The sequence below is a fragment of the Stegodyphus dumicola genome, chromosome 9 (assembly GCF_044657685.1).
Source record: "Stegodyphus dumicola isolate Sdum_Otavi_A_Nest chromosome 9, ASM4465768v1".
In the NCBI taxonomy this organism is placed as follows: Eukaryota; Metazoa; Arthropoda; class Arachnida; order Araneae; family Eresidae; genus Stegodyphus; species Stegodyphus dumicola.
Genome location: NC_140776.1, coordinates 107,034,249 through 107,049,789, shown reverse-complemented (window position 1 = coordinate 107,049,789; position 15,541 = coordinate 107,034,249). Strand labels below are relative to the sequence as shown.

The window sequence follows — 15,541 nt, the reverse complement described above, 5'->3', positions numbered from 1 at the left end:
TACGTGACTGCAACTCAAAAAATGCCGTGTTGAATACACCAGTGACAGAGCGTGTGGAGGGGGAGATGCCAGTCGCCTACTACGCACACCAACCACCTGCCACATACCTGGCCAACATACTGTGCGATCAGAGGTTGAAAAAAAAAAAAAAACCTACGTATTATGAAATATAATTGAAATAAAATTCCTTTATAGAAATTATGCTATAATATTCACCTATAATTTTAAAAAAGCAGCACAATTTAGAATTTTAAGCAAAAACTTTTGAAAATTCATTTTTATGTATTTTAGTATTTTTTTACTTATTTACACCAATAAAAACAAAAAATGAACCAGAAAATTGTTTGTTTGAAATTTTCTATTAGTTCAGATTTAAAATATTGTTTTCTAAAAAAAGTAGTTACAAATTTCTTTACGCAGACGACGCGGAGTTGGCCGAAAAACTTATGCTACGAAAAATGCAATCTCGGATCAAGAGAAAAGGCTTCCAAAGCAAGAAGCCAACACAAATGACTGATTTCTTCAAAAAGCGGTAGTTTTACAGTTATGCTTTTGTAATTACATAATACATTACAGTATTAAAACAGTACATATGTATTAAATTTTCTGTGTATCCTTGACGCCTTTCGTAAGTACAAAGCACTTTTCCGTTTTTAATAACAAAATGCATTTTAGTTTAGTTTTGAGTGATATACTAAAATATTAAGCGTTAGTTAAACATTTCCTGCTGTTTATTTTACGTTTTATTGTACATAAAACGATTTTTCAAAGTTGGAATGACTGTTTTCTCTTTTGTTATACCCGTTTTTAGCTTTTTTTGGATTATCCGCAACGACCGCGCCACCCAATTCCGAGTATAATCGAGAGTGTACTGTACAGTCAAATACTGAAAATCCGCCAACTCCTGAAATCCGCGTTACCTCTCAAAAATATAAACATTCAGTTTACAGGTTCTGGAAGCAGCAATATTGAGTACGAAATATCAAAGAAAAAATACTTACCGAATAATGACGTCATAATTACCGAATAATAATGAGTCATAATGGAAATAAATACCAAATTATTGACATCATTTCCACCTCTAATCTGCATCGAGGTAAAAAAGCAGACGATTCACTCAACTCTTCCTTCAAGTTCACGGCTCACATTGTTGTATTTTCTGAGCTTTGTTATTTCACGAGATTATTTGGTGCTGCCTTCTTTTTTTATCCAGATATTTTGTGGATAAATTAAGAATACAGTCAAAAATCTTTAATCCGGACCCATCGGGACTTTAATATGGACCCGTCGGGCGATTCCGGATTATCGGTTTTCCAGATTATAGATCATTAGTTTAAATCTGGTAAGATGGCATGCAAAAATTATAAAATTAAAAATATAAAACCATAATTTAAGAAATAAAGAGCAATTATGATCTAAAGGGTATCAAAATTTACAAAAAAGAGCTTAATATTTATTTGTTTCCTTTATTAAACATTTCTTTCAACGCATGCATGCGTAAAGCATACATTATGCATAGTCAAAATTAGAAAATTGCAACCAGAAAACTATTTGATGTGCATTTGTGATATTTATAATGACGAGGAATTTGATTTAAATCATATCAAAGACGGAGTACATCCAGATAAAATACTACATTTAGTAAGGAATTATAAGCCAAATAAAATAAAAAACATCTGCCCTGAAGATAAGGATAGTGCTGACAGATCAACTTCCAGTTCATTGCACGCAGCATCCGCTTAATTCTTCCAAATTCTTAAATGAACAATATTTATATCATCATCAGATTTCAGCTGCAAAATGTAAATAAGCTCTGTTGTTGGTCGTGGAAATTTTAGGGCATCTGCAATTATTACAGTCAAAAGTCGTTAATTCGGACATCCATAATCCGGACCTCCAAGCTACAAACAATCTGCGCATGCATGCGCGTAAGACCTTTACGACTGCACACATGCGTGTGCGCAAGCGCAGAATACGTTTTCGCGTGCGCGTTTAATGTATAACGGACGGTATAAGCTAAAATTATCTAATTATCTATTTCAGTTAATGTTGATGATTGCGTTGTTCCTTAATCTTCGAATTGGATTCGGCTTATTATTTTTTGCAGACTGTAAGAGCAATTTGATAAAAGTAAACTTGAACTTTCAATTATGTCAAATAGAATTTCCAATGCTGGAGCTCCCAAAGGATCTACAAAACGAAAGTATGTTTCGATGTCCGTCAAACAAAAAGTGGAATTGCTGCAAAAAATGGATAAAGACATGAAGAAGGTGACAGAGAGGTGACAAGTTAGTCTGTATTCTCGGCACAGCAATTACGGGACTTGAACAGCGGAACTTTGTAACTGAACAAGAAATTATGTCTCTTTATAGAATTAAAGAGAAAGTATTATCACATAAAACGAAGCAACTTAAACAACTTGCATTGTTTAATAAAGTAAACAAATAAATATTAAGTTTTTTTTTTTTTTTTTTTTTTTTTTTTTTTGTAAATTTTGATACCTTTTAGATCATAATTGTTCTTTATTTCATAAATTACGGTTTCATATTTTTAATTTTAGAATTTCTGCATGCCATCTTACGGGATTTAAACTGGTGATCTATAATCCAGAAATGCCGAAGTCCCGACGAGTCCGGATTAATGACTTTTGACTGTATTTTGTCATTCCTCATTCCACCGACTTTACTTTTAGTAGTTTTTAAAGTGATAATACCTACAGAACTTATGCTGCAAACTTGTTTACATTAAATAAAATAATTGTTGTTTGACTTCTAAATTAATAATTGTTTATATTAGTCTGTCATTACTATAACTCTGTTCCTTAGAAAGTAAAGAAGACATGACTTCTTAATAACCAAATTATAATATCCCACTATTTAGTTCATTCTATTAAACTTTATCATCTGATTTCGTTTTCTTGATATTTTATGCAGAATTATTTTAAATTTCCTTCCAATAATAAAATGTCTTGATATCTGGAAAAAGTGAAAGTACCCCCCCCCCCCCCAATTTTACACATATTCCTTTTAATACAGTGGTTTTAAATTTAGAAACCAATATATTTAATAGCTGCTGAACTAACAAATATTTTATTTTTATTACTGATTACTCTATAAAACATTTGCTAATTGACATATAGATAATATCTGCCATCAAAGGTAATCACAACATTAATTATTGCTACATACTTCTCTAATATTAATAAACTGCATAGCTTTCACATAACTCCTCTTTCAGAATACAGTAAAAAGTCGTTAATCCGGATTCGTCGGGACTTCTGCAATTCCGGATTATCGATTTTTCCGGATTATAGATCATCAGTTTAAATCTGGTAAAAGGGCATGCAGAAATTATAAAATAAAAATTTTGAAACCATAATTTACGAAATTAAGAACAATTATGATCTAAAGGGTACCAAAATTTACAAAAAAAAAAAAAAAAAAAAAAAAAAAAGGCTTAATATTTATTTGTTTACTTTATTAAACATTTCTTTTAATGTAAGTTGTTTATGTTGCTTCGTTTTTTATGTGATAATACATTCTCTTTAATTCCATAAACAGACGTAATTTCTTGTTCAGTTACAAAGTTCCGCTGTTCAAGTCCTATAATTGCTGTGTCCAGAATACCGACTAATTTGTCAATCGAAATTTTTTTCGTTTTCAATAACCTCTGTCATTTTCTTCGCTATCAGAAGCAAATTATAATGACAAGGAATTTGATTTAAATCATATCAAAGACGGATTACATCGAGATGAAATACTACATTTAGTAAGGAATTATAAGCCAAATAAAATAAAAACATCTGCCCTGAAGATAAGGATAGTACTGACAGATGAACTTCCAATTCATTGCGCGCCGCGGTGTTAAAGATAAACAAAGTTTAGATAAACAAATGTTAAAGTTTAGATACACAAAGGATATGCCTTTATCCATTTTTTGCAGCAATTCGACTTTTTGTTTAATGGACTTCGAAATATACTTTCGCTTTGTAGATCCTTTATATATTAGTAAATATATATCAGAAATTCTATTTGACATAATCGAAAGTTCAAGCTTACTTTTATAAAATATTTCTAACAGTCTGCAAAAAATAATAAGCCGGATCCAATTCGAAGATTAAGGAACAACGCAATCTGCAACATTAACTGAAATAGATAATTAGATAATTTTAGCTTAGCTTATACCGTCCGTTATACATTAAACGGGCACTCGTAAATGTATTTTGAAAGGTCTTACGCGCATGGGTCAACGCGACGCATGCGCAGAAAGTTTGTAGCTTTGAGATCCGGATTATAGATGATTCCGGATTATGGGTGTTCGAATTAACGACTTTTGACTGTATTCTTATTTGTCTATGTACGAACAAATAATGCATGCAACATTAACTGAAATAGATAATTAGATCATTTTAACTTAGCTTATCCCGTCCGTTATACATTAAACGCGCGTTAGTAAACGTATTTTGCGCACGCCCACACGCAAATTCGCAGCCGTAAAGGTTTCACGCGCATGCGTTAAAGCTGTTGGTAGGGCTGATAGAGGCAAAGCATATTTTGCTTTCCTTAAATAAAGCTAAGACTAAACTAAAAATTCATGCTTTATTCCGTAAATAAAATAAAAGAGCTAACACTGTAGCCTTTAGATTTAAAATCATTTGATTGAAAGCAAACTAGCATAATGCTAACTGATAATCACACAAGAGAACAAGAAACTTCGCCGATAGCGGCGTACATATATATTATAATCGGCCAACCCGCCGATCTTGACGTCATCGGCCAATCAGCGGCAACCACGTTAGCTTACCTCCAATCAAAATTTGCATGTGGAAAACTAAAGCTAACAAACGGCCCTCTTTTCCCCATGCAAAGACAAAAACAAAACTTTCACAGAAGTTCATAGTTCAATTCTATTATACGAAAACACTTATTGTCTTTAAACACTGAAAACATCTAAATAAAACTTTCTTAAATTAACAGCAGTCGCTGCTTTTGTAAATAAGTCGGCAGTATTTAATTTATTGGTGATAAATTCAAGGTCAAACACTCCATCATTTACTAGTCTTCTAACAAAGTGATATTTTACGTCTATGTGCTTAGTTCGGCGATTTTCTATTGGCGATCTAGAAAAATCAATGGCAGACTTGTTATCACAAAATAGTTTACACTCTCTTAAATTAAACTTTAAAATTTCATCTTGTAGGACATTTTTTGTCCACATTAATTCCTTCGCTGCTTCAGATAAGGCGATATACTCCGCTTCCATGGTTGATAAACTTACACATTTTTGTTTAACAGTTTTCCAGATTACCGGTACTTCATCTAAATATAATATAAATCCTCCCATGGACACACGGTCATCTCTATTACTTGCATAATCAGCATCTGAATAACAATATAAATTTAGATGTTTAATCTTCGATAAGTTTAACTTATATAATTTAGTACTATAGAGATAACCAAGCAATTTCAACAATTCCAGGATTCTCCTGAAATTGTGATAAGATATTCACTGCATATGTAATATCAGGCCTTGTCCTGTTAGCTACAAAAACTAAGCATCCTAACAGATTTCTAGAGGGTAATGTATCTAGTATTCTAGAGGTAAATTTCTGCACTTGTAGATGGACAATCTAATTTTGTAAGAATAGTGTATGCATTTCCGCAATTTCTGCACTTGTAGATGGACAATCTAATTTTGTAAGAATAGTGCCCTTAGCTATGGGAAGTGAAGTTATTGGTATCTGGAAATGTTTAAATTTTTCAAAAATTTCTTCGATATATTTTTGCTGATGTATAAAAACCCCATTCTCATTCTCTAAGAATTCAATTCCAAGTAACGTTTTAGTTTTGCCTAATACTTTAAGATCAAAAAACTTACTCAGCTGTGAAATTACTTTATCTATACTATATTGATCTTTACTAAAAATCACAATATCATCTACATATAACAAGAGAATTACATTTGAACCCTTATAAACACAATTACACCATTGTATTTTCTTAAAATGTAGATTTTCTAAAGTACTTTCAAATTCACAAAACCATTCACGGCCGCTTTGATGTAGACCGTAAATGGCCTTGTAATAAACACACTTTATTTTTCTCTTCGATAAATCCCTCTGGTTGGGTCATATATATTTTCTCATTTAGGTTTCCATATAAATATGCGTTCTTTACATCTAACTGACAATTAATCCATCCATATAAACATACTAGTATAGTGAAAAATATTCTTATGATTGAAAAATTTACTACAGGACTATAAACGTCATCAAAATCTTCACCTCTTTTCTGCCTGAATCCCTGTGCTACTAAGCGTGCTTTGTATCTAACCACTTGATTCTTTTCATTTCTTTTTAGTGTATAGACCCATTTGTTTCCTATTATAGTTTTATTTTCTGGCTTTTCGACTAATTCCGAAACCTTTCTTTTCTTTATTGTGTTGATTTCTTCTTTCATTGCCTTATCCCATTCTTCGGCATTTACTGATTTTCGTGCTTCTTTAAAATTTTGTGGGATAACTATTTCTACGGAATTTGCCTCTTCAGACACAGAGCTAGTCTCCTGTTCTACGAAATTAACTTTCCCCGAGTATTCGTTTTTACCACTAAAATAGAACTTATCTTTTTCATATTTAATATTTCTTGCCTCACAATACTTTTCAATATCATTATAGGATCTAAAACGGGTGTCTGTTCCCTCTACATAATAATATATGTCTGTACGTGTTCCATTTGGCCTTTTAACTGCTTTTCTTTGCCAGTTTAAGTCTGATACTTCTTTCGGAGTAGATTTGTCATCTGACAACTTTATTTCTTCTCTAGAAATTTCCTGTTCTTCATCTGATTCTGCTAATAGCTCAGATTCCTCTAGTCTTTTAAATTTAGGTTTTGATTTCTGTTCCAGGATGCCATTTGCTGCATACAGTTTTTCATCGAACTTCACATTACAGGTTTCTATTAATTTGTGTTCTTCTGGCAGCCATATCCTATAACCCCTAGTTTCCTTCGCATATCTTACCATGATTCCTTCCTTGCACCTCATTTCTAATTTATTCCTAATCTGTTTTGGCACGCCAACATAGGCTTTACAACCAAATACCTTAAAATAAACAACACTGGGTTTTCTATTTAGGAACATTTCATAAGGGGTTCAGTTGCTTTTATGACATACTCTGTTCCACGTATGTACGAAACAGCCAAGAGCTTCTGCCCACCATTCTCTTCCCATTTTACCATCATTAAGCATAGCTTTAACCGCATCTAATGCCGTTCGGTTAAAACGTTCACACACACCGTTCTCTTCTGTGGTGTACGCGTTCGTGCGTTCAACACTAATTCCATTTTCGGCTAAGTACCCTTCGAATTGCCTGTTACAGAATTCCCCACCATTATCGGTGCGTATACTTATTAATTTTCTATTCGTCAGTCTTTTCATTTGCCTATGATAATTCTTAAAGTTGTAGAACGAATCGTTTTTATTTTTCATACAATACACTGTTACTAATCTACTATAGTCATCTACAATAGCAATAAAATATTTACTCCCACCCTTAGATGGAACTGGTAGTGGGCCACAAACGTCTAAATAAACCAACTGCAATTTTTTATCCGATCTCTTCGGAACAGATTTAAAAGTTATTCTACTAGATTTAGCAATAATACACGATTTACACCTCTCTATTGGTTTTTCAATTTCTGGTAATCCTTTCACGCTTTGAAGTCTTACTAGTTTGCTTAATATAATCAAAATTTACGTGGCTAAATCTCCGATGCCATAGCATTGCATCGTCTACTTTATTTAACTTTCCAATTTCTGTACCGTAACCAGCTTCCCTTTTGCCTGTTGCATATCTAAATGGTTTTACGTGATAAAGTCCGTCATATCGTTTAGCGTAGCATAATCTATCCCAATTATTAAAGTATATCCACATCTTCCCTTTTGAAATCACAAAATGAGCACCAGCCTTTTCTAACCTTGCTCCCGATAATAAATTTCTTCTTAGATTTGGATTATATAACACATTATCTAACTCAATCCAATTTATTCGATTGCCTACTTTTACTGCAAATTTGACAGTTCCCTTTCCTAGTACTTTACTTTCACAATTTCCTACAGCTAAAGACATACGTATATCGTTTATTTCTTCGAAATTTGTCATTAAATTTCTATTATTACAGAAATGAGTTGTAGCTGCAGTATCTATGACCCAATTAAATTTATCTGCGTTACCTCCTTTATCTGTAGTTGTTACATAATTTTCTACTAACATTAATTCTTTATCTTTAAACTGTCCATTTTTATCATCTATTTTAAACTTCTGATTTTTACTTACATTTTCTTTACATTGAGCAATTAAGTGCCCAAATTTATGACATCTGAAACAAGGTCCTATTCTCATATTCCCCATTTTTTTCTTAGATTTAGTTTTATTTTCAACTTTATCTTTCCCTGCGTTTAAACTAATAGTATTAAACACGCTTACCTTGCTGTCTTCTAAATCGGCAATTACCTGGTGAAGTCGGCTTTCTTCCCTTACCAGCTCTTCAGCAATTCTTTCCAGCGTAAAATCTTCGTCCTTCCACCTATATATCAACTGTACAATGCCGGAGTATTCCTGGGGTAATCTCCTTATTTCCTGGAATCCTTTAAAAAGATCTTCCAAGTTGTGACCAGCTTCAGCCAACTTCTTTGCAGTCATTCTTATCCTCGCGATAAATAATCCTATTTCTTCATTTGGTGTATATCTAATACTAAAAAATTCATCCAGTAACTGAATTATCCTTGCTCTTGTTTTGGGTTCGAATTGCTTCTGTAGAACTTCCCACGCTTCTTTACCACTTGAACATTCTTGTATTAGCGGCCTGAACTCAGCTTTAATTCCGTAATATAATGTAGTGAAGTCTCTGTTCTCTCTCAGTGTGAACTCCTGCTTTTCACACCTTGTTGCACTTTTATCTAATTCTTCTTCTTTGTCCTCTATGAAGCTCCAACAATTTCTATCCAGTAACAGCATTTTCATGTGGACTTTCCATCGATCCCAGTTGTCATGGTTTAACAACTCAAAACCTTCAGGTAGTAATGACATCTTCAATTAATTGTGAGCACAACGACTTGAACAAACTTCTACGACAGGTCAGCTTCTTTTCGTGGATAACGGCCCTCTTCACCTACATTCCTTCAATGCTGAGTTGAACTGGATAACTGATTAGCTGTTGGTAGTGGCCCATAACCCTGTTGGTAGTGATAAAGGCAAAGCATATTTTGCTTTCCTTAAATAAAGCTAAGACTAAACTAAATAAAATTCATGCTTTATTCCGTAAATAAAATAAAAGAGCTAACACTGTAGCCTTTACATTTAAAATCATTTGATTGAAAGCAAACTAGCATAATGCTAACTGATAATCACACAAGAGAACAAGAAACAAGAAACTTCGCCGATACCAAAGTACATATATATTATACTCGGCCAACCCGCCGATCTTGACGTCATCGGCCAATCAGCGGCAACCACGTTAGCTTACCGCCGATCGACCTCTGATCAAAATTTGCATGTGGAAAACTAAAGCCAACAAAAGCGACGCATGCGCAGAAAGTTTGTAGCTTTGAGATCCGGATTATAGATCATTCTGGATTATGGGTGTCCGATTAACGACTTTAGACTGTACATCTACTTATTAAACCTACAATTAAAATTTTTAAAAATATCATTCTAATTTTTGGTCAATTTATAGCATTTTTCTAACTAAACAGGAACTTTGGAAATTTGCACAAAATATGAAATTTACAATCAAAATATATTTAACTCCAGAATACTTTTCCTAAATCTTTCAAGTACACTTTACAAGTAATTTTTTTCCAAAATCATTCTTCTTCTTATTATTATTATTTTGAATAAACATTTTCCCTTGATTTTTTTAAAATTCATCAAAACCTGAAAATTCTACCAATAATTTTGAGCCTGTTCCTTAATTAAGTAATAAATTTTACATTTGCTTCCAGTGATGTGGAATATTATTTGTACATCTTATAACATCTGATCTAAATCTGAAATATCATTCCGAGTATACAGTCAAAAGTCTTTAATCCGGACGTCCATAATCCAGAATGATCTATAATCCGGACCTCAAAGCTACAAACTTTCTGTGCATGCTTAAACGCATAATGCGTTTACGCATGCGCATATACATTTATGCATGCGCATGATACCTTTACGCATGTGCACTTATGCATGCGCGTTTAATGTATAATGGACGGTATAAGCTAAAATTATCTGATTATCTATTTCAGTTAATGTTGCAGACTGTGTCGTTCCTTAATCTTCAAATTGGATCTGGCTTATTATTTTTTACAGGCTGTTAGAGCAATTTTATAAAAGTAAGCTTGAACTTTCGATTATGTCAAATAGAATTTCCGATTCTGGAGCTGCCAAAGGATCTACAAAGCAAAAGCATGTTTCGATGTCCATTAAACAAAAAGTGGAATTGCTGCAAAAATGGATAATGGCATGAAGAAAGTGGCAGAGAGGTGATTTCTCTAACCATTCCGAAATCTGTTTATCAATTTCATGCTGCTCGGTGGGGGGAAACGTCGCGGCGCGCAATCAACTGGAAGTTGATCTGTCAGCACTATCCTCATCTTCAGCGCAGATGTTTTTATTTTATTCTGCTTATAATTCCTTACTAAATGTAGTGCTTCATCTCAATGTACTCCGATATGATTTAAATCAATTTCCTCGTCATTATAAATATCACGAATACACATCAAATAGTTTTCTGCAATTTTCTAATTTCAACTATGCGTAATGTATGCTTTACGCATGCACGCATTTAAAGAAATGTTTAATAAAGTAAACAAATAAATATTAAGCTTTTTTTTTTTTTTTTTGTAAATTTTGATACCCTTTAGATCACAATTGCTCTTTATTTATAAATTACGATTTCATATTTTTAATTGTGTAATTTCTGCATGCCATCTTACCAGATTTAAACTGATGATCTATAATCTGGGAAAACCAATAATCCGAAATCACCGAAGTCCCGACGTGTCCGGATTAAAGACTTTTGACTGTAATAAGTATGCTGCTGAAAAAAGAAAATCATACAATCCTATCAAAGTTTGTTATCAATCATTTTTTCTAAAGTTAATATTCACTGTATTTAAAATGGTACACTTATTCTAGTCTGCACAATGTTCAAAACTAAATTAATACTCCTAATTTTTATTGTAAATATTCAATGTTATTCAATGATCAGATAGTCAGAATACTTTTATTTTGAGAACTACTTATATATGTTGAACGTTTCTATACAAATGCTGAAAGACTGAAGCAAAACTTACCATTCCTATGTAGGGATAATCTTTCTCTGTATCTATACCTCTGTTGTCTATTACATATTGAAAAGCATTCTCCATCCACCCTCCATCACACCCACTATTACCTGCATGAAATAGCAGTTAATTCAATTCTGACATTCAGTTTAAAGCTGATAATAATTTTATATTACTAATTAATAATAGCCCATTCCCCTTTTTTAAATAAATATTCTCAGCTTGTAAATATTTTACAATGTCACATATTCTGACACTGTAAAATTCATGTACAATGGGAAAAAAATTACATGGATACCAGAAAATAGAACATTATTATTCATTGAAGCTAATTTAAAATTTATATTTCACATAAAACATTTATTACTTGCAACCATAAACACACACATACACATCTATTAGCTACAATACTAAATACTGCATTTTTAATAGCTCTGCTAACATTGAAACATAAAAGAAGGGCGGAAAGCTGGCTGGAAATAAGTGATGAGGTTTATCGAATCTGAAACGTGGTGAGCTAGCAAACTACTGTACAATATGAAAAACAATACATATATGCAGAAAAATAAAAAAACAATTCTATGTACAATATAAAATAATACCTGTTCTGACAAAAAAGCAAATAAGTGGTAGTGATTGCTGAGTAAATAACAGGTTGAAATAATATGGGATAACCTATGTACAGCAACAAAGTTTTAAAACTGCTCTTTTAGGCAAACAATCAAAACACTGAGTTTACTGGCCTCTGGTAGCCAAAATTGGGGACAACATATATAAATGCACAGTAGGCTCATAATTTCACAAATAATCCATAAAAGCATCAAATTTAATTTAGTAAAACCTAAGTCAGTATGAGCTCAAAGCTGAACTCTCATTGGTCAATATAGGTCATCTGTAACAAGTGAGCAGCAAAAGGGCAAAGAAGTTTACCTTCGTCAAATATTTCATAGCTTAAGATATTGGCGAAATTATCCAGGTTGTAGCTAATTGCTCTGCTGACAAATTTTTCATTGAAGTGATTAATAAATTCTTGAATTTGTTCTAAGTCCCGAGTGCAGACTACGATTTCTGACTAAGTAGGGAGTTCCGGTGATTATTCTTAAGAACTTGTTTTAAAGGACTTAAAGTTTCTTGTAGTCCTTGTTTTGTGCACTTGCCCAGGCAGGGGAAGCATATGTCAGAATCGGTCCAATTACCGTAAGATAATCTCTTTTTCAGAAGCAGAGAAATTTGTTCGCATTTTAACAGTGGAAAAAGTCTGAACATGATTCTGCAGGCCTTTTGACATACCTGGGTCATGCGATTGTTCCATGAGAAAGTACATTGAAGATAATTCCAAGGTAGCTTGGGATTGGGGAGTCAAAAAGGGCAACTTGAGTTTTAATTTGATCGAGTCTATGATGCTTCCTGATGAGAAGAATTTTAGATTTTGTGGGCTGAATGCTGGTTTTCCAATGACCACATCATTTTTCTATGGCTGGAATTTTGTCTTGCAGCTTGGCCAGAGTATAATCCAGTAGACGCGACTTGGAAACGATTTTCATGTCATCGGAATCCACTTTCCGCTAAACACTGAAGGTTGTTGATCAATCTGATGAGATGAGCCTTTCAAAAATTTTGCTGATAATTAACAGCAGGCCTATAAGCCTGTAGTTCGCCGGATTTTCATGCTCTTTTCCAGGTTTCAGGATGAGAAAGATATTTGCATGTTTCCACGCATGTGAAAAGTACTGATTGTAGAAACAGGCGTTAAGAATACATGCGAGTTTGTAGATAGTTTTGAACGGCATTTCTTAAGCATCTGATTGTTGACTGCATCGCTACCTGGAGCATCTTTTGGGTTTGAGAGATCTGATAATTTTGTTTACTTAATGAAGTCACCAGATTTGCGACATTCATAACACTAGGCAAGTTAATCCATCTATTCACATAATCAGTTACTTGCAGGTCAGCTTCATGATTACCAGGAAAGGAGTTTGGGGAAAATTGTTTGGCCAGGTGATTAATGAAGCGTTCAGATTTCTTCTCGTCTGTGTAGGTGAATCCATTCTCATTTCTGATGGGTTTGTTGCAGGAACCAGTCCGCTTGAACACTTTTACATAGTTCTAAAAAGAGCTGCTATTCAAATCAAGTTTTTTGATTTTCCTATTCCAGATGCTTGTTTTATATGGCTGGATCTGCTGCTTAATGCATCAATTTAATCTGTTCATGGCAGTCTTAGTAGCTGGATACCAAGTTCGATTAAAGTCTTTACACAATCTGTTGAAAACAGCAGTGATTTTTCTCCGATGTGCTTGGGGAGCTGTTGTTCATATATGTTGCGATCCACAGTTTTGGTAGTTCGTGCACGAGCGTTATGTAGATGTTCAGTAAAGGTATTTATTGCATGATCAATGTCACTCAAGAGATTTTAAATTATCAAAATTCACATTAGAAGTAATGAGAATATTGTGATATAAATCCCAGTCAGTGATTTGAACTGGGGGGGGGTGTCCTTAGTGGTGCTAATGCCAAGATAGGTTAGCACAGGCACATGATCTGAAGTTAATTCATTCAAAATAGATAACTGCACTGGAATATTAATTGTAGAAATAAAAGGGTCTAAAATATCATGTCTTCAATTTAACATATTTGGTCTGTAAGTCGGCTCATCTGAGAAGTGAATAAATATGGGATTATTATTCACATAATCATGCACAACTTGGCTGTTAAAATTTGATCTGTTGCAATCCCAATCGCAATGTTTTCTGTTTAGGTCGCCATAAGAATAACAGAGAAATCAGAGTTTAGTAGATTACCCAAATTTGTTGACATAAGTCAATTACCTGGTTTATTCTACACTGCACAGAAAGTAACAGGGCCTATTTTGAGTAACTTTAGAATTGCTTTGGCATTGCCTGGTGAGTAATCTACACTTTGAAAACAGGCTTCTAAAATTTTTTAACGTAAATAAGAGATCCACCACCACTATGATGGAGTCGATCACAACGGTATGTACATTATTTTGCAAGCTTCAGATTATGTGTAGGATTTGCATGCGTTTCGGAAATTAAGAAAATGTCCACATCATTTTCAGTGAGGAAGTGCTGCAGTTCAGGAATCTTGGTAGCAACATTTTGTGCATTCCACAAAAGAATCTTAATTGGAGAAACACTGAAGTGGTAATTATTGATAATTCACTTGTGTGGACATAACTGGAGATTCTGTTTGAGGCAAAGAAGGCATGGATTTGGCAATTCCAGAGAACATAGTCAAGGCAGCAGTTAGCTTGCCAATGACAGCATTAGCTTTGTCTATTTTTTTTTTTTCTGTAATTCCACAAATTGAGGGTTTGCTGGTGTGGCAGGCACAGCAGGGATATTACTGTTGTTTATTACTCTGTCCACACAGGTTATACTACTCTGAACAAGTGAGGAGCATGGTTTTGGGAAATAAGAACAACTCCTGTAACTTGCTCTATATGATAGTCTACAGTGGCAACAGCTACAATCCTTGGATTCATGGTCCTGGCTGCATTTTACACAGAAAAGGGCATGCTTACACTGATTTTGAGTGTGAAAAAAAGGCCTGTGTAACTTCATGCCATCCTTTGTAGTTTTTGTCTTTGATGCCTAGCCTCATCAGAAAGTTTATGTGATGAATCTCTCTGGATTGTTTTATTTTAGGAAGGATAATCAGAAACAGTGGCATCTTGACAACTTCTGGTCCTTTCCTGCACATCATCTGGATTGCTTTATTAATTTGAAAGCCCTCCTCAGTCTGGGCATAAGCAATTTTGGTGATATTCGTATCAACGGGAAGACTGCATATCACTATTTTACATATTTTTGTCCGCAGTGAGTTGACAGGAGTGGAATTTAATATGTTTATTATCAAGTAAAGCAGTAACAAGTCTATGAGCTTAAATAGTGAATAATTTTACATGAAATTCATGCTGGGATTTTATTTGGGCCTTGAAATCACTGTAACCCGAGTCATCTGGGAGTTTAGTAAGAGATTTCCAGGCAGAAGCTCTCAAATATCTCATCACATCCTTGTCCAGAGTTTCTTCGTTCGCTGGAGTTAGCATGGGGGACATGGCTTGAGATGAAGCAATCTCCTTGGCGGAGTCTTCTGGTGGGTGATTTGCTGTAGATTACGCTTTTGCGAGTTTATAAAAAGTCTTTCTGGTAGAGTTTTAAGATTCTGCTTCGTAGATTTTCGACGATTC

The 15,541-nt window shown here is 33.8% G+C and overlaps 2 protein-coding genes across 11 annotated transcripts in view; one reads left to right on the top strand and one right to left on the bottom strand.

Moving 5' to 3' along the window:
• LOC118185894 (procathepsin L-like) overlaps positions 1–15,541 on the bottom strand; it is a 178,259-nt gene that overhangs the window by 99,896 nt on the left and 62,822 nt on the right. For all 6 annotated transcript variants that reach the window (XM_035355834.2, XM_035355836.2, XM_035355835.2 and 3 more), the window contains one exon: positions 11,340–11,440. In XM_035355834.2, coding sequence (XP_035211725.1) covers positions 11,340–11,440 — 101 coding nt within the window. The remainder of the gene's footprint in view (positions 1–11,339; positions 11,441–15,541) is intronic.
• The window catches only part of LOC118185893 (terminal uridylyltransferase 4-like), a 153,161-nt gene that overhangs the window by 135,446 nt on the left and 2,174 nt on the right, over positions 1–15,541 (top strand). Inside the window, exon 19 of one of the 5 annotated variants that reach the window (XM_035355827.2) lies at positions 421–582. The exons of the other annotated variants lie outside the window; for them this stretch is intronic. The gene's annotated coding sequence lies outside the window, so the exon portion shown is untranslated. Of the gene's footprint in view, positions 1–420; positions 583–15,541 lie in introns of those variants that run through there. 5 annotated transcript variants of the gene reach the window in all.